The 26,004-nt window shown below is 55.4% G+C and overlaps 1 protein-coding gene across 6 annotated transcripts; it reads right to left on the bottom strand.

Annotated features, from left to right (window-relative positions):
- Positions 1 to 1,794: 1,794 nt before the first annotated feature.
- On the bottom strand, positions 1,795 to 25,114 carry IKBKE (inhibitor of nuclear factor kappa B kinase subunit epsilon). Of its 6 annotated transcripts, none has more exons than XM_057728854.1 (21): positions 24,705 to 25,114; positions 22,260 to 22,374; positions 21,503 to 21,643; positions 20,998 to 21,127; positions 19,821 to 20,002; positions 18,978 to 19,143; positions 18,042 to 18,150; positions 17,559 to 17,738; positions 16,795 to 16,991; positions 15,957 to 16,021; positions 15,779 to 15,870; positions 15,550 to 15,636; positions 12,370 to 12,445; positions 12,134 to 12,246; positions 10,213 to 10,289; positions 7,562 to 7,601; positions 6,755 to 6,856; positions 5,407 to 5,503; positions 4,564 to 4,676; positions 4,303 to 4,374; positions 1,795 to 2,616 (listed from the first exon to the last, which is right to left on the bottom strand). In XM_057728854.1, exons 1-21 carry the CDS (start codon positions 24,776 to 24,778, stop codon positions 2,583 to 2,585), a joined length of 2,262 nt encoding a protein of 753 aa, XP_057584837.1. In that variant the 5' UTR covers positions 24,779 to 25,114; the 3' UTR covers positions 1,795 to 2,582. The 6 variants fall into 6 exon arrangements, 5 of the variants coding, with proteins under 5 accessions (XP_057584837.1, XP_057584838.1, XP_057584839.1 ...); XM_057728855.1 differs by having other exon boundaries at positions 1,796 to 2,616; positions 18,040 to 18,150; positions 18,983 to 19,143; XM_057728856.1 differs by lacking the exons at positions 1,795 to 2,616; positions 4,303 to 4,374; positions 4,564 to 4,676 and adding exons at positions 4,684 to 5,001; positions 24,010 to 24,099.
- Positions 25,115 to 26,004: the final 890 nt, after the last annotated feature.

Genomic DNA, 26,004 nt, shown 5'->3' with positions numbered 1-26,004 from the left:
AACCTGCTCGCCAGTGACACACGTGCTTGTAGTTCCTTCCATGCCTGGGCTGGTGGTGTTCCCACTGCCAGTGATGCCTTCTATGCCTTCTCTGCTCGGTAACCCTTCTCATCTGCCAAGACCCCACTCTGGAGTAGCCTGCTCCCCAGGTCCTTCCCTGAACCCTCCCGGTACCTGAAGCACCCTCCCCTGTGATGGCGGTGACGCAGTCCCACACCTGAGCTATGCATTCCTATCTCAGCACGCTCCTGTGATACTGAGGTGCCTTCCCCCATTAAGGGAAGCTCTTCAGGGGCAGGCATGGCACCCTAGTCACCCACGTAGTTCTAGCCCCTCACCAGGGGCCTGGCACACTGCAGGGGACCAGTTCACATCTCAGCAGCTGAATGGGATCTTTATGTTGTATCGTGTTAGGAATCCCCACAGAGAACAGAGGCCATCAGCCACCGGAGGGTCTTACAAGGTTCTGCAGGAGCTGGACAAGGTCATGGGCCTTGGTCCAGTTCCTTGCTCCCTCCTGAGATGGCATCAGAAGCCCTGCACAACGATGAGGGCTGGGGGCACGCATGTCAGTAGCTCTGCAGCATAGGAACAAATTAAAGTTTTGGAGTGTTTCCCCTACTGGCTTCGCTCATGAGATCATAGAGCCTGGATCATATCATTCCCCAAAATCTGCACTTAGCTTTCAGGGATCCCCTGGCTCCTTTGCTGAGTTCCACCTAGCACATGGGGTCCAGAAGCAGCCACAGCGACCAGGGAAACTCCACTGTGGGACTTCCCTGTAGAGCCATTGAAGAGCCAGGATTGTCAGCTTGAACTTTACACAGGTGGAGCAGACCAGAGGTGGCCTGGTATCCAGGGCCACTGGAGCCGCAGCTGGCTTCTGAGAACCCAGAACCCGAACCCACTGGGCTTAAGGGACCCATGGGCATGAGGTCCGAATGGCACACATGAAGCCACTTAGGCCTGATGCAAGCAAACCCAGCAACCCTCCCCCAGCTCTTTAGAGGGCGCTGGTCTTTCCATAGAGAAACAGCACAGAGGATGTCAGACTCCAGGACCCAGACTCCATCACCTCTGCCCTGCTAGGTCATTAGAACAGCCTCTGAGGATGTGAACAAAAGATGCCCTCCAAAAACATGGGCAGGAAGGATTTCTAGGGTTATCTCGATTAAAGCATAATGCTATCTTCATGCTTCAAAGCACAAAGTAGGGCTTCTCACTCTTTTCCCTCCCATGCTGGGGCTACTTTACTGAATCCGCCCTTCCCCCGCCCCTAGGCTAGGTGAGCAGTCCAGCTCTGGTCAAGGGAAAGCTGGATATATTGCAGGGGAAAGACTAAATTTGCACAAATCTGAATGCCTCACCCTGGCATCATTCTAGCTTCTAGGCAAAATAAGGGAATGTTCAAAACGACCTGTAGTACTGCTCTTACCTGATATTTAGGGCATGGCCTATGTTTTGAACAGTGGTGGGGGGTGGGGGAAAGGAATAGGAACTTAGATGATGGATTTGAGGTTGAAAAAAAATACAGACCCTTCTCTGCAAGTTCCAGGCCCTTACAGAGCTCCTCAAGTGACTGGGAGCAGGAAAAGAGAAGGAGTGGGAAGGTAAGCCCTCCCAGCAGGAGGGTATCATCCCTGGGTTTCTCCCGGGACCCATTGGTGAGGAGGTGGAGGGGAGGGGCAGGAATCAGTCCTGCCTCCATTTCCCAGTCCTTCTCCCAGATCCCCACCTGGTGCCTGACTGGTTGCCAAGCACACCCAGCCTTCCCCACCTCCCAGATGCAGCCTGAGAGAGCCATCTGGAAACAGAAAAGGATGTCAAGTTTATTTCACTTCTTAAAGGTGCGGGCCTTGATTTCCTCAGGGTTCTGGACTTACAGGCCTGTGCTAACTGGCATGGCTACTGTTGACCCTGCTGGTTACAAACCCCAGAACCTGGTGGTACCTCAGAGGGAAGGGTGAAAGGGTCCCCAAGACACTAGTACCCGGCCTCGACCACCCGTTCTCTCAGCCTTAGCCTCAGCCAGACCAGAGGAGAAGGGAATTCAGGCTCTGTCATGCCTGGGGCCGCGTGCGGTAACCCTCAGAAATCATGGGAGAGGGGAGAGGGCTGTGTGTTCAACGTGAAACAACTTAAGAGGAAGGGAGGCTGAGATGAGGTCGTTTGACCCCAGGAGGCATGCCCCTCTGTTCCTTGAGGAGCAAAGCCCTGTAAACCAGAGCAGGTGGGAGGGAGGGCCCTACGGAGCCTCTTCTCCCCACAGCCCAGCCAGTTTTTGCTGCACAAGCCAGGGTGACAGAGGAGCTGTGCCTGAGCCTGTGTAAGATGCAAATGTCAGCCCAGGCAGTGGGGCCAGGATCCAGAGATGGCCTGGTGTCCCAGGTCCTGCTGTGCTGCTTCCTGCAGAAAGGCAGTGGAAGGGAATGCTGGCGTCATCTCCTGGCTGTGAGTCAGGAGGGAGGTAGGCTGATGAGATGGGACCGGGTATCATCCTGTGCTGGGTCCCCTAGTGCAGGCAGAAGAGCAGTGTTTGAATGATTCTAATGCTTCAGGATGCCTTGTGCACCCCCCGGAGCTCAGATGTCAGGAGTCGGCGGGACCCTACTTAACCTGCAAAGAGAGGCTCAAGTTAGCTTCTCCTGCCCAAGGAGAGAAGCCTGTAGACCACACTCCAGGGCCCAGCACAATCAACTTGCAGGAACACCAAGCCATTCAAGCCCTCAGCTCTCCTCTTACAGTGTCTGTGTCCACAGACAATAACTCTCTGGTTCTCATCCCTGACTACAATTTAGAATCATCTGGAAAGCTTATAAAAATCCCCAACTCCAAGCTGCACCCAGAATCTCTGGGGGCAAGACCCAGACATCTATACTTTTAAGAGCTCCCTTGGTGACTCCAATGCAACCAAGGGTTAAGAGGAGGGGAAAGGGAATTTAAATTGTTTCTTTTAGACTCTTTGGTTACAGCTCTGAACAAGGAAGTAAAAACTCACTAAAATAAAATTTTGAGCTATCTGTAAATAGACGACATATCACAGCAAGAAAAATTTATGTCAGCACTAAAATTATAACTTCCTGTCCCTGAGGGCTATTTTGGAAAGTCTTTCCAAGAAGCTGTCAGATCTCCTCTCAGTGGGTATTTAAGAGGCTGGGTTCTCCCCTTGCTGGAATGCAATATGGGATGCTTCCTCAGCCCAAGGACCCTCTGAAACTAGCAACGACCATGAGCTCTGCTCCCGACTTCCTTACCTCCTGGCCCCAATTCCGGCACCACAAACTGCTGTGACCTCTGGGGAATACCTACCATTTGGTGAGTCCCCCCTCCGTGCACCCTCCCCTCCCCAGCACATCGCATATCTCATCCTATTTAATTCCTGCATTAACACAATGAGGCAGATTTGAATCACTATGCCTATTTTTCAGCCCGGAGCCGAACAGTCCTCCCAGGGTCACACAGTTGGTAAGAAGCAGAGTCAGGGTCCAGTCCTGTTGGAATCTCTGCAGACTCTTTCCACCGTGCCACTGGTTTCCAGACGGGGAAGTGACAGACAGAAGGATGATGGGGAGGAGGCGGGAGGTGTGTGCACGCATGCGTGAGTGTATGCATGTGTAAACAGGGCTGACTTTCAGGGCGGGACCATCCTTGATTCTGAGATCAGGTTCTTCCTTCTCTTTGGTGTTAAAATGCGCCTTATAAAGTGGGACTTCTAGATGGCAGGGTTCTTTCCCTTTCAATTATGCTTACTTGACAATATGATAAGTTGGTCACCCTGTTATTCTCCAGTTTTCTTTTGTGAATGTTACCGGTGTACAAAACCCAAAAGGCTGAGCCCTGCTGCATCCACCAGCATCCTCCCCAGTACCCCCTGCCCCCGTGCCAGCGAGGAAGGGACTCCCATTAGGTGCTGATGCAGAGTCTCTAACCCTGGGCCTGCAGCCCCAGGCAGTTCTTCCCAGCTCTGCGCTGCGTTTCCTGGTTCGTCACCATTCTGAGGATGGTTATAAAGGTTAAAGGAGCTGGTTTGCACGGGGCGTCAGGCAGAGTCCACATTCATACAGAGCTGGACGCAGCCGCAAATCCATGTGCCTCCCAGCCCCACCTCTGACTGCACTGAGGCCCACATCCTCCAGACTACAGTGAAAGCCTGCACCTGGTGAGGATGTCGACTCACCTGTGGACAAGGCTCTGACGTGACTGGAACATGGACCCCTGTCATCAACCCTGCGTGGGCAGTCACGGAGCCTGTGCCATTTGAGGACCCAGCCTCCCCATCCCCCGCACGTGGGGCCTCCTCACCCTTCGATGATGCGGTTGTTGTCCTGGAGGTCAGACGCCAGCACCTTCATCTCCTCGCAGAGCTCTTGCATGCTGTCCAAGGCCAAGGTGAGAGAGGAGGCAGTGGCTAAGGCCCAAGTCGCTCTGCCCAGACCCCTTCCTGGAGGCTCACCTTCCTCCATAGTCCCACCAAGCCTCATTCCTGCCTCCTGCGCCTGTCAAGAGGCGAAGCCCCTAACACACACACACACACACACACACACCCCTCTCTCTGGCACTTACTGGAGAACAAGGTCCTTTAGTGCAGGGCTGGGATAAGGAGGTATAGGGGATGGTGAGGCCTGAGCTTCCTTTGTTATGTCCTCTAGGAGCTGGTGAGATAGCCAGTCAAGGATCTAAAAGAACCACACTTTAGTCACAAAGGATAAGCCAGCTCATGTGTGGGGGGCAGCGGAGGTGTGTGGGGGGGTAAGAAATGGGTAGCAAAATGGCTCCCACCCACATCCCTGGAGTGTCAGGAATTTCCCACAAGCCCTTCCTTCTCATCCTGGGAGTAGGCCTGGCACAAACACCATCACTGTGTGTGCTTGTGTTTAGGGGTACAGACTGCCAAGCTTCCCTTTGTGTCTGATCTGTACCTGTCATGACACAGGTGGAGCCAGGAGCTGCAGAGAAGGAGTGAGGGGCAGCCCAGCGCCATTTCTGAAAGAATGCCCTGTGCTGGGGGGAGGAGGAGCCATGTGAGCCTCACTCCTTGAAGAACAGCCCTTCTCTGTCCCTGTGGGCAAAGCAAGTGGCTTCTCAGAGTTGCCTGAGTTGGTCTCTTCGAGGAGAGCAGATCAGAAGACCAGGGACCACTCACATCACCTCCCTCAGGGAGCCTCCCAGGCTGCACAGGGCCGAGAGCATTCAGAAGCCTCAGCCCTTGCAGTGAGCAGCCTTCAGTCTGAGAACCCAAGGAATTGCCTTCCACACTGGTGGGTCAGAGACCTCCCACCCACACCAACATGTTTGGACTCGGTCAAGGGCAGCTCTGCCCCATGGCAGGGGAATGGCCCGGATGCCCCCCAGGTGCCTGGTTGGCCCGGCTCTCCTCCGCAGCCCCGGGGCCCCGAAGCTCCCCACCTTGCAGAGGCCCTCCTGGGCTCCCTGGGCTTCTGTGTTACAGGCAGCCACGGAGCAGCCCACCAGGCGCAGGTGGTTCCTGGTCTCATGCACCAACCTCAAGAGAGCAGAGAAACGTCAGAGCCCGGCCCGCTCGCTCTCCCCGGGGCCCATCCAGCAGTGCGGTCAGCACATAGACACAGAAGGGAGGCTTTCTAGATGGCAGAGGCTAGAGCTGGTGGGTGCCAGGCACTGGCCTCCCGCACTGCCTCTGCCCTTCCAGCTGTGCCCTCAGCCCACACCTGCCCCAGGTGGGATGCTGAAGAGCACTCTGACTGAGGCTGGTGAGGGTCCTGGCAGAACCACAGTGGGAGCTGCAGATATGCCCGTCTCAGGCCAGATCACACAAGCTGGTGAGGGTGAGTAAGGACCCATGTCAGACTCTGGAGAGGCAGAGACCGCCTGCACTGGGGCGCTTAAAACGGGAACTGCCCACATTCCCAATTTCAGAGCAAATCACAGTCAAGACTCTGTTCTGCATTCTCTTCTCTCTGTAAGTGGAGGGGTGAGCAAGAACATCGCCCCACGGCACAGAAAGGACACTGAGTCCCAGACGGGTCAACCAGTGGTCGATTCGCAACCCTGGTTACATGTTAGAATCACCTGAGGAGCATTTAAATACTGACATCCAAGCTCTACTCCAGACCAGTTAAGTCAGAACTTGGGGTGGCTTGAGGTGGGGGAAATAGAAATTGTATTTTAATGTGAGGGTAGGTAAGTGTCTGCGTCTCAGCCCTAAAAGAAGCCTACAGGTCACGTGGGCCTCAGGACCAGCAGCAGCTGGGAAACTGCCCCTCCTGTCTCAAAGCTCCTATAGGGGACAGTGTGCGAGGGGGTTCTACATCAGGGCCTCTGCCTGCCCCTGCTTCCCAGACCACCTGTCCTCATCCTAAAGGGACCTTGTGTTTTCCCCAGAGAGGGAGGCTTCTGAACACAACTACCTGGGACCACGGAAAGAATATAGATTTAGAGGCAGTCATACCCATATGCTATTTACTAGTGGTGTGGTATTAAGGAAGCAACCTGCTCTCTGAGCCTGTTTCCTTATCTGTGAAATGGGGTGATCACAGTATCCACTGCATAGGGTAGACGTTGTGGGATTAAATGAGTTAATGTATCGAAATCACCCAGCAGACTGCCTGGTCTACCCAGGGCCACAAAACCACCGTTTTTTTCTTTGCTTTTGTTCCTTTGCTACCACCTCCTTCTCAGTTGGGGCCCTGCCAAGCCCAGGGCTGTCTGAGGCTGGGAAGGGCCAAGCCAGGAGGGCCCTGGGAACCATAAGTTCAAGAGGGAGGGCCAATGTTACCTCATTCTCTTGCCATGCGTGACCAGGGATGCCTGATACTTCTGCACACGGTCCTCCTGGAACACTTGCAGGAGCCTTTTGGCTAAATGACTAAAATTCACCCTGAAAAGACAGAAACCGAGGCACAGAGCTGAGCAGCCAGAGCCACCTGTGCACAAGCCTAGCATCCCTGAGTCTCCATCACCCAAATGCCCAGCTCCTGGGTCCACAACAGGGCCACCGCTCCAAAGGAGGAGAGGATGCTCGCCCATGTGCGTCGTGGCGATCACAGTGGCTGGCACCCAGCACACTTCAACAGAGGGATGTGGGAGAAGGACAGTGGACCTCGGGGAACACACACGCTCTCGAGCTCAGCCCCCAGAGGGAGGGAGGGAGAGATGGTCGTGTGTGTGTGTGTGTGTGTGTGGAGTCAGGGGCAGAAACAGAACTGGGGGAGTGAGTCTCCAGGTAAGCATTAAATCAGGGAGGGCTTCCTGGAAGAAGAGAGTGTCCAGGAGACAGTGGAGTGGAGGGAAGCCCAAAGGAGAGCCCAGGCAGAAGCCAGAAGCAGGAAGTGGGAAAGAAATACTGCAAACAATCGTGTTCATACCAGAAGTCAATCCAGTTCCATCGAGACTGCTGCTGAGAAACCGCCCTCCCCTGGCCCCAGATAACCTGCCCCAGAGGTCGTTAACCCCCTTTCTTCCCGCCCTGCTGCAGTCTGGGATCAGGGCCCTTTACCAACTCTTGTCTGGCACAGAGGCTCGCTCTGCCCTGGTGACACCCACCCTCCTGCTCACCCGCCTGTGAGGGGGACAGGCCACTCACTTATCCAGCTTGTGAATCTGCTCCTCGTTGTAGCCAAGCCCTGAAGGGAACAGACAGGACCAAGGTCACTTATTCAATCATTCAACGGAACCGAACGGCACAAGGGCTGGGCGGCAACGGCAAAGGTGAAGGCAGCAGCCTGGGCCCCGCCCCACAGAGCTCAGAGCCCAGCAGAGCCAGGAGGGACAAACGGGGGGAAACGAGCACCCAGGACACTGCACTATGACTGGGTAGGGGGCCACCTGGGCCAGGCAAGCCCACAGTGTAGGGGGTGGGGGGTTGGGTGCTCGGGGAACACCTTAGGTGGGCAGTGGTGGATGAGATGGGCCCTGAAGGATGTGCGGTTAGCCCTGACCTCTCATCCAAACCCCCTCCCAGGTGGCTGATGCCTGCAGCCTATTGACCTGAATATTCAGGCTGTAGGCAGAGCCAGCTGGGCTCTGCAGCAATGGGCTGGAGAAGCCAGGCAACCACCCTGGACCGCCCCTTCTCAGCCCAGCCACTTTTGCCAGAGGAATTTTTCCCAGTAGGGCTGAAGTTTTCACCGCCTTGGTGGCTTCCTGATGCTCTCTGTGCTAGGGAGATGCTGCCCCCTCCTGGGCTTCAGGGGAATGGCCTCCGGTTAGTGGCTTCCCCAAGATGAAGCAATGAGGGTCACCTCGCTGCCCGCCCCCACCACTCCCCTAAGAGCAGAGTCGCCTTCCTGACCTCTTTGTCCTGGGCCCTGTGCTCAGCCAGCTGACTTGTGAAGTCCAAGCGAGCGGTCTGGGACAAGGCCCAGCTCTGCCTCCTGGTGGCAGGGGGCTATAGGCAAGTGATTTTGCCTTATCCATCACATGTAACACACAGGATGGATGTGAGGGTAAAGTGAGAAAGTGCCCTGAAAACGACTACGCATTTTCCAAAATGGCATTTTTCAACATCCCAGGTGTTGGCAGTTAAGTGTTATGCTTCCTGGTTCATTTTTAACTTTAATAAAGGAGTCCTGCAAACCAATACGAATCAAACTCTTTTTGAGGCTGTAAAATGGGGTGGTTAAAAGCAGCTGGACCTTGGTTGCTTGGGCTGCTTAACATTCCTGTGTCTCAGTTTCCTCACCTATAAAATGGGAAGGGTAACAGTGTCTAGAGCACACACAGCCCATAGGACGGTGCCCAGCACATGGGAGACGCTCAGAAGTGTAGTGTTTATAGATGATGCAATTCCAGTGATGGAGGCAGAAAAGCCTCTGGAGGTCTCCTAAAATCACAGCAAAGGAGGCCAACTGGTTGTCAGGCCAGGCTTCTTGAGCCCAAGGCCCACCTGGCTTCAGGGAACATGGGAGTCTCTGTTTTCCTGTCTCCTGTGCTGCTCTCTCTCCAAGGTTAGACCCAGATGCAGGACTGAGGCTCCCAGGGAGAGAAGATCATCTTCTAGAACCTGCATGTCCAGTACGGTGGCCATGTGGCTGCTGAGAACTTGAAAAGTGGCCAGTACGGCTAATGTGACTGAGTGCCTGAATTTTTATTTCAACTTAATGATTCGATTAAATTTAAAAACTGAAGCAGCGTACCATATTTTTTCCCCATCAGACACAGCTTTATTGTTTTGGTAAGAGTACATTTCATTTTGCTAAAAAATTAGCTTCCGGATAGAGATGGCCGGTAAGTGTAAAATACACACGAGATTGTGAAGACTTAGCACAAAAAAGAATGTAAAATATCTCTTTAATAATTGTTTCTATTGATTACATGCTGAAATGGCAATGTGACTATATTAAGTTGTATCAAATGTTATTAAAGTAAATTTTACCTGGTTTTTTTTCTACTTTTTAAATTTTGGCTAACAGCAAACTTAAATTTACAAATGTGCTTGGCATTCTATTCCTATGGGACAGTGCTTTTTAGATCATCCTAGAGATAGAAGAGAACGTTGCAATCAAGCACAACCCCTCGTGTCAGTTTCCTGCACGTGAGGGAATGCTGGGAGCATGGGTGGGCGGGAGGGTCAGTCTGTTCTTGGAGTGTTATCTCCCCAACCCTGAGTCAACTTGGAGCCTCCCCAGGCTCCAACACCCCCAACCCCCCCTCTCCCGCTCCCTGCCAGCCCCAGCTCTCCTCTGGGTTCAACCCTCCCCTCCCCCACGACGGGCGAGCAGCTTCCTGTCCCTGAGCCTGTAAATGAGCTGCTCCCGCCCAGAGGACCAGAGGATCTTTGTGAGGCTTGGTAGCTAGTGCAGGCAAAGTGCCTGGGCCAATGACTCTGGTATTTCTCCCCAACCTCCCTTTGCTAGGAAGCCTGACTAAAACTTTAGTGACCCAAAGACACAACGCATAGGGAAACATTCCTTAAACTGTAAAGCGCCCTGCAAAGGTGAGGGGCCTCTTTCAAGGCCACCTTGTCTCTAACACCCAGGCCTCAGCTGAGCCCCTGCGTGGCAACAGGCAAAGGTAGAAAGGCTTCATGTCCCTCACTGGTCTGCAGGCAGCCTGCAGGCAGTGACCCTGCCCTAGACCAGCTGCACCCAAGCTGCACAGTGCGCCACTCACATATAGTGGGCCTCCAGCAGCACCACCAGGTGGAGTATTAGGAAGAGCCAGCTAACTGGAGGGAAGGAAGGAGGGAGGGAGAGGAGAGCACAAGGAGTGTTTTGCTCTCTCCCCGTGGCTCACCTGGCCTCATCCTGGATTTCTTGAACTGTTTGTAGATGAGATACATCTTGTCCAAACAACACTGAATCTGCTGGATGCTGTGGGCATGAGACAGGGACCAGGTGATGGAAGAATCAAACAGCACAGGTAAAGGGTGAGGGAGGAGAGGGGATGGCGGTGGGAGGAGGGGCGCTGTCTCCCTGCAGAAAGAGCCTCATTGCCACAGTGCTGGGGGCCAATCTGGGAGTGTGGGTGACTCTTCTGTTTTTAAACTTGTTTGAGGCACCTTCTGGTTAGCCAGCCATCTCTAATTCTTGTGTTTATTCTCGCCCTCTCTCTCTCTCTCTCTCACACACACACACACACACAGAGAGAGAGAGAGAGAGAGAGAGAGAGAAGAAGCCAAGCAGGACAGGCGACAGGAAAGTGGCCTTTGCTACAAACAGGGCTTGAGAACAGACTCTGGCCTTGGGCCCTGAAACTGGAGAGCCTGGTGGGGGCAGCTGCGTGTAGGAGCAGAGGAGGAACTGCTGTCACCTGGCCAGGGCGGAAGTTGTGTTTTCTGAGACTACCCAATGCCCAGCACGTAGAAGAAACTTATATCATGAATCAACAACCCTTGTTTAAAACAAGAATGAATCAAGGTCCTTGGTCCTGCCTACAGGCAGGGGAATTCGGGAGATGACCTCTCTACCCTCTTGGCCTAGCGTTGAAGGTCATTATTGTTTCTTCCTTCCCCTTTTCTGGATATAAACACTTTGCCTGAGATGTTGGGTGTGTGTGGTGGGGGGGGGGGGGGGGGTTGGTTTTTCCTCACCCTCAGGCCTGTTTAGCTCTACTTCCTCCCTGGACTGGGGCAGGACTCAGGGCAGAGCCCAAGCCTGTTCCCAGGATTCTGTGGACCCCAGACCCCTGCCCTCCTGGCACCTGGGGTGGACAGGACCCCAGGTCTGGTCTTTATCCAAAAGCCTCAAGCCAGATGGGCTCCAAATTCAGAATTATCTTCTGATTTGAGAAGGGTGGTCCAGTATATGTGCACTATATTGTGGAACAGCCCTGGGGGGGGGCGTCTGGGCAGCACCCCCTCATCACATACCCTCAATCCTCAGAGAACCATTGGGATAAATAAAGACTAGCAAGAGCTTCACATCCGCTTAGGTCAGGTTTTGCAGCCAAAACAGTGAAGAAACGCCCTGTGGCTTTCAGAGCTTTCTGAATTCAGAACCGAGGACCTGGCATGTGGATCTATGAGGGCACTATGAGGGCAGGTGGGGGAGGGTTCGAGGAGCCACATCCTGGTCGAAGCAGAGGGGGAGGCAGAGGCTCCACACACATCAGGCTGTGGGGGGAGGGATGGTGGGAATTCTCCTGTTTGTTTAAAGGGAGACTAGGGATTCAGAGGTCATACATCCCTGGTGTAGGCCAAGCACATAGGCTTTGCAGGTAGGCAGACCTGACCTGGAGCCTCACGTCTGTCATCTGACATTTATTGGCTGTGTCTGGGGGCAAATTACGCTCCCTGAGTGAGCTTCCTCATCTGTAACAGGAGCATAAGAGTAGTAGTATCGTTATTGTTTTGAGGATTCAATGAAATGATAGAAGTAGGAGGACCTATTCCAGGGTCTGATGCAGAGCAGGGTTCAGAAGAGGTAGTGAACTCAAGTATTCTTTTTTTAGAACTATTGCACCTGCTAATGTTTGTAATTCACTCTCTAACTCCCGATGGGGGCAGGACCCCAGATCCTTCTCTCCTTTTGGCCAGTCTCATGGGAAGGTCTTGTACATTCCTGGATTCCCTACCCCTACCCACAGGCCCCAGCATCCTTGCCAAGACAAGGGAGAAGGCAGGGTGACTCCTAAAGAGGCTACTGGCCCTTTTGCGCTCTGTAACAAGCCCCCCCTCCTCCACCCCCATCCCCGCCAAGAAGAAAATCCCACAGACCTTCTGTCCTCATGTACCTGATCCCGGTTCTTCACCAGCTCAGAGCTCAGGTTGCTCAGGGTCTTCTGGGTCTCTGTGATATTGTGGGAACATCTGGAGAGGACCTCAACCAACTGGGGGAACAAAGGCAGACACCAGACGGTCCTCAGCTTGAGGCTCTGATGGGAAGCCTGGCTGGACCACTGCCCCCCCCGCTCTGCTCCCGGTGGGCCCCCACCAACCTCAGCCTCACTCACATTCCTGAGCTTGGACCTCAGCTCTGCGGCCCTCTTCAGTTCCTGGATCTCAGGCACCCCAGCCACGTTGCTGAACCTTGAGGGAAGGATTAAAATAGACATAAGGGAACATAACAACCAGATACAAGTGTGGCCTCGGATTGGATCCTGGTATGGATGAAACCAGCTAGAAGAGAACACTTGGGGGATGACTAGGGAAACGTGAATATGGAGGGGTACTATAGATGAGACAGAATGTATTGGTGTGGAGGGGGCAGAGCTCAGAGCTGAGAAAAGCAGGTTATAAAACAGCAAGTACAAGAAAATGCCATGCAGGTTAACACATACATGTAATAGAAGACTATCGAGAAGGATATATTCTACGAAGGAGTGACAGCCTATCTCTGGGTGTTAGGATATGGTATTTTGATTTCATTTTTGCTTATCTGTATTTTCCAACTAGTAGAATTAGCCTATACTGATTTTATAACTGTAACAATTGGGAAAAAGAATCCTGTGTGTTTTGGTGTGGAACTGGATGGGGAGGGAGGAGGAAGGAGTGGAGAGAACTAGGGCTGAGGTGGAGGCTCTGTGAAGGCAGGCGTGCTGCCTGCTGTGCTCCCCACTCTGTCTCCAGTGCCTAAGAAACCGCTCGGCACACAGTAGGTGCTGCACACATGAGCGTCAAACGAATTACCAAACACACGAGATTTTAGGGCATTGGATACTTGGTGGCAGAAGAGGATGCGACTGACCCAACCCAACAAGACAGGGAGTCAGGAGGGATGGGTCGGAGTCCTCGTCCTGGCTGCCACACCTGCCGTCTGCATGGTCCTGGTAGTCGCTTCAGCTTTCCTAGCCTCGAGCTTTTCACCTATATAATGGGGAGATAAACCTCTTTCCTGCTACTGTAAAAGGTCTTTGTGGGATCAAACGGGACCTCAGAGGTAACTGACATGACTAGAGAACACATTCATACAAATACCCACTTTTGGGGGTGGGGGTGGGGAAGCGCTGGGATTCCCCAGCCGGTCCTGGCTGCCTGAACGGTGCGGTGCCTCCAGATAGCCGAGGCTATGGAGGAGGAGCTCTGGGACAAAGACAAGGATGCTGCCAAGGGAGCCTGTCTTGGAGCCCCAGCAGGAGCAGCACCCTGTGGGGGGAGGCGAGGAACCAGGCCGGGGACAACAGCCACTTTGTGCCAAGTGTTTGGGCTCTTCCCGACATGAAATTCAGCTCATTATAATATTTCAGGTTCCACTGTGGGAGGGGAGGAGCTAGTGGCTTCAGACCTTAGAAGAACCTATGGGTCTGAGGATGTTCAGAAAAGAATGAGATTGTGACGCACGGGAGCTGGGAGGCCTCCGGGATGGTCCAATCCTCTCATTTTGAAAATGAGGAAATAGAGGCCCAGCAGGAAAGGTGACAATGGGTTGAAGCCATCAGTGAGTTAGTGAAGAGCTTGGGCCCGGCCCTCCGACTCTCCGCCCAGTGCTCTCTTTCATGGGAGGCTGAAACAGACCTCTAAGCAGACACTGGCCTGACCCTGAGCTCTCCACACCCACCGTGCCTTGGAGGAGGCCTTGGAGCCAGAATGAGAGACACAGTGGCCAGCAGAGCTGGGGACGCCAGCCCCGGGGCCAGCCCATTGCTCCCCACACTCGTCCGCCCAGGGAAGGCAGGCGAACACCCAAGTGCTCTCTCTACACATTGCTTTCCCACTCAAGAACCTACAATAGATTGTCATTGGTCATTTTACCAGGGTCCAGCCTCCCAACTGGACCCTAGGACCTGCATGCATTCTCCCCTCTCCTCTGTCGCTCTGCAATTCCACTCCGGGACATTTTCCACCATGACTCTGACTTCAGCAAACCTCACCAGCACCTCTGCACCCCTCCAGTCATGGCCTCCTTCTCTGTTTCTGCCTAGGGCCTTCCAACCCCAGGTATTCGCTCACATTCTGGCCTTGAAAGCCTCACTTCCTCCAGGAAGACCTCCGTGGTTGCTTCCACCTATCTCTAGTCTCCTTTTTACCCAACCGTCCTGCCTCCTGCACATGCTGGGCAAGGGCTCTCTCCTCCAGGGGAGTGCAGGCCATCTGCAGGCCTGGGGCCACATCCACCCCTGGAAGTCCGCTCCGTGCCCAGACAGAGCTCTGCTCAGAGGAGCTTCGCTGCAGTGCTGCTGGCTGACCCTGCTCTCTGCAGCCCCTCAGCTTTGTCACCATTTGAAGGGGGTTCAGCCACGCTGACCTGGAGACACTCCTCTTCCTCCTCCCCGCACGGCCACCACCCTGCCTGCCCCATTGTCAGTAATGCTGCTGCCAAGCCCCAGGAGGTAGGCAAGTCTGTGGTGAGTCACCCGCTTCTGGGAAACTCCTGGGACCTTCCTGAGGACAAGGGCTGTGGGACATGAGGGGCGGGGACATGAGGCATGTTTGGCACAGTCTCTGCTCTTCTGTCACCACCTGTCACTGGGGGAGGCCACCATCGGCTTCCCTGGGCCGCAGGGCCCCCATCTGTCCTGGGTAACACAGCCTGTGCCACGGTCTCGGCAGCGCTCTGGTCAGTGGGGTCTTCCTGCTTTTCATCTCCAGACCCTCCAGTTTGATTTCCTCCTCCCATCTCTCCCTTTTTCCAACCCATCACCCCTAATTAGCCCAAGTCAGGAGAGTGCAGGGCGTGGAGTTCCAAGGATTGGGGCAGTTCATCCTAGGAAGTGAGGCCAGTTAAGGCCCAGAGGAAGCAGGAGGAGGAGTGTGGAGGATGAGACCACCTGGATTTCTGTCCTATCAGGTCCAGGGGACCACGTGTGGGTGTGAGTGCTTTTCCCAGAGCCCTGCTCCCGGCCCTGTGCAGGTGAGCAGTCTAAATCTTCAGAGAGGGGACTGGTAGGACAGAGGTCCCTTCCTGGGCCGAGGGAGGCTGCCTCGGTACCTGGAGGGGCAGTATCTCCACAGGCCCGTCCCCCTGAGGTGAGGGACTGGGTGAGGGTGTGTGTGCAGCCACCTGGCAGGGTGGTGGGGAGGGATGGGGCGGGAGTGCCCTCTCCCTTCTAGCATGCCAGGGAAGTTGGGACCTCTGGGTGGAAGGAGGCAAGGGTCCTGGCTGGAAAGATTGGAGGTGAGGAACAGACAGAGAGAAGGGCTGAGGGGTCTGAGCCTGCCCCACGCCTGCTGCAGCCCCCACTGGGGGCACCCACCTCTCAGTGCTGAGGCTGCTGCTCAGGAAGAGGAGGGCCATCCTCGTGACCTCCAGCGTCCGCCTGCACGTGGCCTGGAGTATCTCCCTGCCAAGGGGAACCCAAGTCAGAGCCGGCTTCTCCCAGGGGACCAAGGACACAGTGCCCGTGGGCACAGCCCCAGGGTGGTGTTGGAAGGGGTCTGGGTTGCCTGTCCTACCCTGCCCACCCAGCCCTCGGGGGTACTCACACGAACCAGTACAGCCCCCGAAGCATCAGCTCCTGCCCTGCCAGCAGGGCCCGTGCCAGTCGCAGGGCCTGGTAGCCGGCACCCAGCACACCCTGAAACACACAGGCGGGCATGGTCAGCTTCCGCACCCAGAACCTCTGTGTGATCCCCTCCCTGTCACCTGGGGGCTACCCCTCACCTTGGCTGTGTTGTAATCGGCCTGCAGGTCCACCTTGGGGACGAACTTGGGGATGTCCAGAGCAGCTGCAGATACAGACTCAGTCAGAGGGGGTTGCCTGTCTGGCCCTGGATGAGGCCTGAGCTCATCTCCCCTACTCCCAGCTCACACTCAGCCCTCACCACCTAGCTGCCGCCTAAGGTTTCCCAACTCGCCTAGAGCCCCCACCTTCTTAAGCCTTAAAGGCACCTAATGTGCTTCTTTACAAGTGCAGTCCTCACTGCCCCCTTGTGTCCACTCTGGAGAACTACAGCCTCATGCCCAAGGCCCCATTTCAACAGCAGAAAATAGACTAAAACCACCCCTCAAACCCAGGGGTTTCAAGGTTAATTTCCCTCCCAGCCTTGGATACACTGAGGAAGAGAATGAAACTGGCATCATTAAAATGAGAAGAAATGATATTTTTGCTAGGACTTGAAGAACAAAGCTCTGGACACCTGACCACCTTCCCTTCTCTCCAGCAGCTTGGGCTCCTGCTTCCTCCAACACAAACTATCAGAGGCTTCCCCACCAGTCACAGACTGTGGAGAGCATATTAAATCCACATCTCCCTGTTTCCATTGGAGTTTCTTTCACAGATCTTTGGACACTGTGAAGCAGGTCGGTCAGGCCACCGGCCCGAGTCACATGGCATTTCAGAGGCGTACACAGAATTAGAACCCAGATCTGCCTTCTACACCCTTGCAGCCCAAAGAAACACCCACAAAGAAAGTGAATCAATACCCTGGATTATAAACCCCTGCCCCTTGGAAGAGAATGTGAGGAGTAGAAAAGATCCAGCCGGAGTGGCCCTACTCACGGTCCCTGAAGTTCAGCCCCTTGGGGGTCTCGCTGGCCATGCTGAACAGGGTCAGGGGGCTGCTTGCTGTCGTGTGGGCAATGTGCTGTGCCGAGAGGCTGGGCTCGAGGACACAGAGGTGACCCTCAAAGAGGTACTCCTGGTGCTGGGGGCCCACGTTGGTCTGCTCGTACACGGCCTCCAGAAAGATGGCTATCCTAGACATGCCGGGGCGGACGGAGGGGAGCAGGAGGGGAGGGCACGTCATCAGGCAGAATACAGGGTCAGCGTGACCCGAACGCCAGGTAAGACTTTGGGCTCTGCTTTTCAGAGGGAAGGACTGGGTGATTTTCTCTTCAGGGCGGGAAGATGAAGAGTAGGGCTCATGTCTTATAGGGGATGGAGACAACGTGGGGACAGAACTCAGGAGCCGCAATATCCCGCCTCTGCCTTTGCATCTCTTCCTGCCACATTTCCATTAAAACCCACCTAGTCGCATAGCATGCTCCAGACACAAAGGGTTCTGCGAGCAATACACTGGGGAAATGCGCTGCCCCCGCCGCCAGGAGATTTATAATGCACATTAGCTTTGCAAAGTTTGCTACATCTCTCAAGTCCAGCAGCAAGGAAGCCTGTTTAACTTTAACTTGGTGGAACTAGTATTTTTCCAAACTAAGATGGGACCCAGAAGCTTCCATATCTAAACGTCCCACAGAGCACTGCCCAGGACACGCCCCTCTGCCTGGGGAGGGAAGGCTCGGCCACCCCCGCGCCTGCCCGCTCACGTGTTGTGCGCGTGGACGTAGACGTGGTGCAGGACAGCCTGGGGCAGGGAGAAGACGTGGATGATGACTCGCTGCAGGATGTCACTGGTCTCCGCAAAGAACTGGTCGAAGCCCCAGCACTTGGCCTGCTCCACCTCCAGGATGTGGGCCAGGATGGGCACCAGCTGGCTCTGCAACCCCCTGCCCCCCAGGACATGGAGACTCTCAGGGGCGGGGCCCAGACTTGTCCTCCTCGAGCAGGTAATAGGGACCTCCCATGAAGAGCCAGGAACAAGGGGGTGGGGTGGGGTGGGGTGGGGTGGAGACGAAGGGCCGGAAGGGTCTTCCAGTATCCAGATGGATAAACTGGGGCCAGAAAGGGAGAGTGGTGTACCCAAGCCACCAGCACACAGCAGGATCCGCTGGGCCAGGCCTCAGCTGAGAGAAGGACATTGGCCTGGACTTGGGTCTGTGTCTACCCCTCCTAAAGGGTCCCACTCACACAGATAGCTGGCAGGTGATGGGGAGGGTGTAGCTCCACTCCAGGGGCCCGTTCTCCCGCTTCTGAGTGCCTGCAATGGCCCCAGCTGGCTTCTCCGTGGTGATCCGGTACCTGGGGGAGGCAGGACCAAGTCAGCAGGAACCACCAGCCCATCACACTTCAAGGGATGATGGGCTCAGCTTGGAGGGCTCAGAGCACTGGGACAAGTCCCCACCTGCTCTGAGGCAGCCTGAGAATGGAATTTGAGAGTCTGGCTCGCAGTCCTGATGCTCTCCACTCTCTCTTCTGTCCAGTTCCTCTGCCCCTCACCACACATCCGCACCGGCCTGCCTCCACGTCTGCTCCCACACTACGCTTGGCCCCAACAGCCTCCCTTCCACCTCACTATTCCAACCTCCCCGCCCTCCAAAGACCAGCTACGCTGACAGCCCCATCCCTATCCTAACACAGGTTCCACACAGCTCGACCCCTGAGCTGAAGGGGGCATTGACCTTCTTGCAAATCCACCTTAAATGTCTTTTGCTCTGGGCGGTGCCCTCAGTGGGAGCAGACACGGTCTCCAGCTACTTCTGTATATTAGGCAGCAGGAAACCCTGAGGGACCTGGGACCTGGGATCAGGAGGCTGGGTTCTTGCCCGCCCCCCTTTGCCCCTGGCAGGCAACCTTGGGCAAGTCGCTTTGACAGCCTCAGCTGAGAGGTGGTGAGCCGCAGATGGAGCGGGTGCTCAAGGGAAGCACTGAACTGAGATAAGGTCTCCCATCAGCCAGGGACAGGGCTCAGCTTCTTGTCTGATGGACTGATATCCAAGGATCTCAAAGGAACCTGCATGGTAAGCGGACCAGGAGGACCGCAGAATCAAAGGCAGAATAGGGGACGCAGCAGGGACTCGCAGGAAAGGCCCAGGGCCCGCCCCCTTGTCCCCTGCCCTGTGGCCCACCGTACATGATCTCCTTGTTGCGCCGGGGCCCTCCAAAGGGGACAAAGGGCAGGCTGCCAGTAGCCGCGTGGTACAGGGTCACCCCAATGCTCCAGAGGTCCACGGTCACCCCAAAAGCTTTCTGCTGGGGCTTGCGAAGCACCGCCCGCTCATACATGTCAGGGTGCTGTCAGAGGGGGAACCAGAGAGCAGTCATGGCGGGGAGGAAGGGCCTGAGCCCCAACACCCCCCCCACCCCATTCAGACCTCCTTCTCCCACCTTCAGGAGGAAACAGAACGAACAGAATGCAGCCCCTTTGTCATCCCCAAAATCGGCGTGACATGTGCTTATCCAAAGCATCCCTCCTCACCCCGCCCAACCCCACCCCCACTGCTGCCACCCCAGCCCCTGACCTGGGGAGAGTGTGACCAGCAGTGCTCCAGTCTCTATGAGGAGCCGATCAAGGACGTAACTGAACAAGGGAGGCCTGGGCAGGGGGTGTGGGCAGGGGTGTCTGGGAGGGGGGTCCTGGGCAGGAGGTCTGGGCAGGGGGCCCCGGGCAGGGCTCCTGGGCAGGGGGTCCTGGACAGGGGGCCTGAACAGGGGTGTCTGGGAAGGGGATCCTGGGCAGAGGCCTGGACAGGAGATCTGGGCAGGAGGTCTGGGCAGGGGGCCCTGTGCAGGCTGATGCATTGCCTTTTCCGCCTTAGAGGACAGAACAAATTTTTCTGGTTGGGTTAAGAGGTGAGAGATAACCCTGCTGGACCAGGGAGATTGGACAGAGCCCCTCAGAGGGGCGCTGAGAGTCACAAGTGAGGGGCAACCGGCTTCAGGGGAAGCCCTCAGCTGGGGCAGCGGCTCACCAGGTACTCCTCAGTGCCGTAGACCGAGACGAACTTTTCATCGTCGTCCAGCTCACGGGCGGCCCCGAAGTCCGTCAGCTTGTAGATGCTCTGCCCCTCCTCCCCCACCAGGCGCATGATGTTCCCAGGCTTGATGTCTCTGTGGACGATGCCATTCTCCCGCAGGTGGTTCATGCCGGCCACTGGGACGGAGGGAAGGCTGCTAATGGCTCTGGCCTGGGACAGCCCAGTGTCAAGGCTCATCTTGGGGAAGGATCCGCATAGACAGAGAGTGACAACCCACAGGCCCACAGGAACAGCAGGAGAACAGAGAACAGCAGGGCACAGAGCAAAGAACGGGGGTCCCAGGGATGTGGGGTGTCAGGGTTCCATTGGGATTGCCTAAGAAACTGAGCGCAGTGGTGGCTGTGCCTTGCAGACGAGGGCACTCTCCTATCTTTTTATTATTATTTTTTTAAATTGTGGTAAAATATACCTAACGTAAAATTTACATTTTAACCACTTTTAAGGGCAGACATCAGTGGCATTAAATACATTGACACTGTTGTGCCATCACCGCCATCACCATACACGTCCAGAACTTTGTCCACTTCCCAGTCCTACCTATTAAACACTCACTCTCCATCACCTGACCTGCAGCCCCTGGCAATCACATCCTTCTTTCTGTCTCTATGGATCTGACCTCTCTAGGTCTCTCATATAAAAGGAATCATATAGTCATTGTCCTTGCGTGGTTGGCTTTTCCACGCAGCCCAATGTCTTCCAGATTCATCCACGTGTCCGAATTTCCTTCCTTTTCAAGGCTGACTCGTATTCCATCATTTGCATAGCCCACATTTTGTTTCTCCGTTCATCTGTCTTTGACATTTGGGTTGTTTGTGCCCCGTGGCTGTTGTCAATAATGCTGCTATGAACATTGGTGTACAATCTATTTTAAATTTTATTCTGATATTGGAGTTTTAAACTGCTGATTCTCAGGAATCAGACACTTGGGTTCTGTCCGTTCATTAGCGTCTGTCCCCAGTCTGTGAATGGGGAGCCTCTTAGGTTCCAGTGCTCTTCTATGTTTGGATACCTGTCCCGGAAATGCCACACTCCTTTGGGACTCTGCCTGCCACTGCAGGCTGGGCCTGAGGTGGGGAGGGGGCTTCCCGGTGGGAGTCATGGAGGGGCTCACCCACGCAGCGCAGCACCACCAGGAACTCGTCCTCGGGCAGCCCGAAGGCGTTCTCGGGGCTCTCCAGCACGCTCAGCAGGCTCCCACTGGAGCAGTACTCCATCACCAGCACCTTCTGCCGGCTGCTCCCCTGTGGGGGACGGAGGGAGGCTTGGGGAGGAGGGCATTTCTCCTCCCCTTCCTCAAGATGGGGTGGCTCAACCTAGAGCCCAAAGCCCCCATTCTCTAGGTCCCTGCTTCCAGCTGGCCTTCCCTCCTTTGTCCTCAAACTGAGCCCAAGGTTACCTTTTCCAAGAAACCTTCTTTGATTAGGCCCTACTCCCCATCCTTACTTTCCCACATGGTGCCCCCAGCCCCCAGCATCCTTTACTCCTCTCTGGCCAAGCTGCCGGCCAAGCTGCGGATGAGCAGGTGTCCAAGTCTCTACTATTGTGTGACCTGTCTCTTCCTAGCCTGTCAGGGTCAAGGACAAGACCGTCCTCGTCCGACGAAGCACAGGACCCACCGTCTCCTCCACTGCAAAGAGCTTGATGATGTTCTGATGGTTCAGCTTCCGCAGGACCTCAAACTCCCTCATCTGCACCTCGCGGGGTCGCAGGTAGCTGGCCGTGTTGAAGACCTTCACCGCCACCAGCTCCCCAGATTTCTGCCATGAGGGATGACATAAGTGGCACCCCTTCCCTGAGCGCACCGCCTCCCACGCCTCCATTCAGCCTCTCCCACCAGCCTAACCCCAGGGATGAACAAAGGCAGCCTGGTTAGGAATGGGTGTACACAGCTGGCCCTGGAGCACCCGGAGGTGACGGGAGCTTGGCACACCTGATACCCTGCAGGGGACAGTTTGTTATTACTGCTACTATTGCTACTGACCATAACTACAGGGGCAGCTAACACTCCCCGGCCTTAGCAGCAAGCTTCTGTCTGGCTTCAGCTCTTAAGTACAAAATAGTACAGTGCGTCTCATGTGTTCAGTATAGCTCTCAATCAGAATAAAGGCAGGATAAATCCAAACACGTCCCACTTCCCACCTCTGCTGCCCCTAGATATGCTGCCATGTCCCCTGGATGTTGGATCAGGTCTTCATCCCTCTTTCTCCATCCCCAAATCATGCCTGACAGAAGCTTCATCCCAAGGAGTCCTTTTCAGATCTCCACACTTCTGCTCCACTTCAGAGGGTGCAGAACAAAGTCAGAGAACCTTGTCCAGCCTCACACCACCCTTGAGGCTCAGTGGGGGCCAGGGTGGGCTGGGCTGCAACCCACCTTGTTTCGGGCCTTGTACACACTGGCAGTGGCTCCCTGCCCCAGCAGGTCATCCGTGTGCCACAGGTAATTGACGGTGCTCTGCATCTCCGGCTCCTGGCTGGCCGGCCACTTTCTGCCCAGAAAAAGAACATACTGGGGTCCAGGATTCCACCCCTGACCTGGGGTGTACGCTGGTGACCTGACCCAAGACCACCCCATGAAGGGCTTCACCTGGCCATTCCAGAGGCAAGGGGGCAGGGGAAGTGTGAAGCACAGAAAGGTTAAGTAACTTCCCCCAAAAGAAGCACAGCCTCTGGGCCCTCAGCCCACAGCCTAGCCCTGTCCCACCACAGGGCATTCTACCTGTACTGACTCCCCAGGTCCCCGTCAACCCCCTCCCCAGAAAAGCCATTCTACAGAAACAAACCCTTTTCTCTCTCCCTTCTCCCAGGCACTGAGAGTTCTGGGGTTTTGGCATCCAGGCCTGGGATTGTCCCAGGAAGCAGAAATAGTGCTTGAAGGAAGAGCCCCAGGTCAGACAGTGTCAACCACATCACCACAAATCTCCAGGATTGCAACACAAGCCTGGAGCCCCTCCCCACTGCTCGCCTGGGCCCACCACTTCCTGCTGCTGTCAGCTAACAGTGCATCAGAAGGCCAGCATGGCCAGGTCAGCGGTGCTCTGGAGAGGAAAGTGCTGCTGTAGAGAGAGTGCATGTGTGAGTGAGCATGTATGCGTGTACGTATGTGTGTGCTTGTGTGGGGGTGGGGAGGGGTGGGGGAGAGGCAGGAGGCCATCACATCCAAAAGCTCAGGGGCCTGGGGGAGGATCTGAAAGCCCTCCACAACTCTGTTCCCCATCTTTGCCCCCATCTTCTTCTCTCCAAAGGCCAGTTCCTCTAAAGCAACTGGCTCTAAAGTGTAGCCTCAGAAGTTAAATTCAGTGCTTCTCTGAAGAATAGGGCCACAGCTGGTCTCTATGGGATGACTGGAAGGAGCATAAGAAGGGCCACCACCCCTTAAATGCTCTCAAATAAGGCTGAGCTAGACAGGGCTGCTTCCTCTTCTATCATCTTAAAGGTTGTCAACCCTAGGGTCACCATGCCTAGAATCCCACAGTTCCTTAGCTTTGACACTTCTCTCTGTAATCTTTTTTTTTTTTTAATGGAAATCTTGAGAAGGTCAATTCTTTGAGCCAGAGGCCACTTTGAGAGATCAGAGGTCAATCCTAGTTTCAGAAGATGTATTAGTGTTTGCATTTTATAGAAGCTGCTGAGGGGCTGAGAGTCTCTCTGAAGACAACGTAATAGCTCAGCAGGAATGAGTTGGTGAGGTTTTCCCCTCCAAGGCTGAGGAGCAATCAGCCCCTGGGCCTGGGGGTGTGAAACCAGGTAGAGCATCCTGAAATCAAGGCCAAGGTCCCAGCCAGGGGAGATTTCACCACTTTCAAAATCCTCCCCAGGGCTGGTCCTGGGGCAGCACATAGCTGAAGGTCTGTGCTAGACAGGATGCCATGCCCTGGGCTCTGCCCCTGGCCCCACCAGGGATGTGCTTAGGAGCTGATGAGCAGCACTTCTGGTCAGGCCTGTGTGCTCTGCACCCCCCAGCCCAACAGCTGGTGCACAGAAGGGCTCACGATCCTTCAGCAGTGGTTGGATGGTGAGGGTGGTGGGTGGTGGAGACATTAGCCAGGTGCTCCACCCATCTTCCTCCTCCTCCTCCTCCTCCTCCTCCTCCTCCAGGCTCTACAGTGGCCAAAAGCACTTACCCTGTGCTCTGAGCAGCCCCTGATCAGGCAAAGACTCTCCCCGGCAAGTGTGTGTTATGCTTTCTGTCTGTGGCAAGTCCAGGAGCTGAGCTGCACCGGAAAGAGGAGGGCGGATGAGAGGCACCCCTGGGCGCTGTTTGATTCTCAGCCTCCATCAAAGTCCCCCCCCCACCCCCGCCCCCGGCCCGGCCCTTTAACCCTTTCCTGTTTGTCACCCTCCCCCACAGAGCTGGGGGTTTCCAGACCAATTCCTCAGCTCCAGGAGACTCTCCTCGCCACTCCCACCCCCAGGACTTGGGCCAGCGAGAAGGACCCCAGGAGAAGTCAGGCAGAAGAAAAGTATGGAGGCAGAGCTAAAGGCTGATGTCAGGTGTTGGGAAGCAGAGCTGTGGAAGGGAACATCCTAGGTGGACGGCAGCTCTCCTCTACGCCGCAACCCTCCCTGCCTCTTACGGACCTCCAAGCAGTCATTTGCAAGGGTGCCCACCTGAGACAGAGCACAGGACACCTGTGGGGGTGGAGGGGGAGGGGCAGCAGCTGCAGAGAGATACAGGGAAGGGACGTGGGCTGGAAGAACTGCTGCTGACAGGCCAGCACCCCAGCACTCTGCTAAGCTCTGTCCTGCCACTGCCTGGTGCCCAGGCTCCCCCATTCAACATCCCTCCTCCCCCGCACACTGGACTCTACACACTTACCCCATCTCGGCTGTGGGGCGTGCAGACTTGTGGGACTGTGTGGTCCCTCCAGAGCTTTCAGGGCTTGTTGTCATTCACGGGCAGTGCCCATAGCATCCTGGTGGCCACGGGCCCTGGGAACCTGAAGACGGGCCAGTCGAAGTAGCTGGGTGCCACCCCGGAGCAGGGAGAACTGGGAGCGGAGGCCAGCACAGCTCAGCTCCCTGCCGGCTCTCAGCTCTCTCACACTTCCTGATTTCGTTCTTTTTCTCTCTTAAAGAGACAGAGGCAGCTGGGCTGCCGCCACCATCCAGACAGAAAGGAGAAAGAGGATGCTCTAAGTTCCCAAGCGGAGGTAATAGGACCAGGGTCTGAGCCACAGAGAGGCTGGGCACTGAGGCTGTGTGGCTGTGGTGGACCTCTGGGTGCTATTTCTGTATCTCCCGTGGTTCACTGGAGCAGGGAAGTTCAGAGCTCAGCCCACAATCTACAGAGCAGGTTGGGCCAGTTAACCAAGTGGAGAGCTGCCTGGGAAAACTGACTTCCTACACCCAGGAGCCCCAGGGAGGTCCAGCACCTATGACCAGCCACTTCTAGGAGAAGCTGGGTCTCACTCATCTTCCTAGTGAGCCTGCAGAGGTCCAAGAGCAAGCACTGGAACCCAGCTTATGCCCCCCAGCGTGACCTTGAGCACAGCATACAACCCCTGCCAGACAGTGTTCTCACCCAAGGCATGAAGATGGTAACATCTATGCCATAGGGTGTGTGGGTGACACGGGACAGTATATTTGGAAACGCACGAGCAGCTGGAAAGTGCTTTACAGAAGGCATTGAGGCTCATACACCTTCAGTAATTTGCCCATGACTTTCAGAGATTGCTGGGGCTGGAACCCAGGTGTGCCAACTGCCTGTTCAGGACTCAGTGCCCCAAATCAAGCTCCCTAGGAAGCTGGAGAGGTCTGCCTGGTTTTGGTCAGTTCCAAGATGGCAGTTGGATAAGAAATGGTTAAAGCCAGGAAATTCCATGTTTCAATAGAAAGCTGGAGGGGCTTTCCCTTAGCCACACCTGGTGGTTTCCTCTGGCAGCCCCACCCCTATCACAGGGACACCAGAACAGAAGCCCAGTGGAGAACTGCCTTGTGCTCACATACATGCACTTGCCGATACCTCCCGCTCCCCACTCCCTGGGTGCAACCCAGAGGTGCTGCCCTGCCATCTCTCCCAGCAGGACCAGGAGAAAGGTCCCTCAGACCTCCTGTTCTGAAGAATTCCCAGCCTTCCCCCTGCCTGGCATACGGTGGAAGTGCACTTCCTTGACACC

This window comes from Hippopotamus amphibius, chromosome 3, assembly GCF_030028045.1.
Source record: "Hippopotamus amphibius kiboko isolate mHipAmp2 chromosome 3, mHipAmp2.hap2, whole genome shotgun sequence".
NCBI lineage: Eukaryota > Metazoa > Chordata > Mammalia > Artiodactyla > Hippopotamidae > Hippopotamus > Hippopotamus amphibius.
Note: the sequence above shows the minus strand (reverse complement) of the source record. Positions and strands in the feature narration are given on the sequence as shown.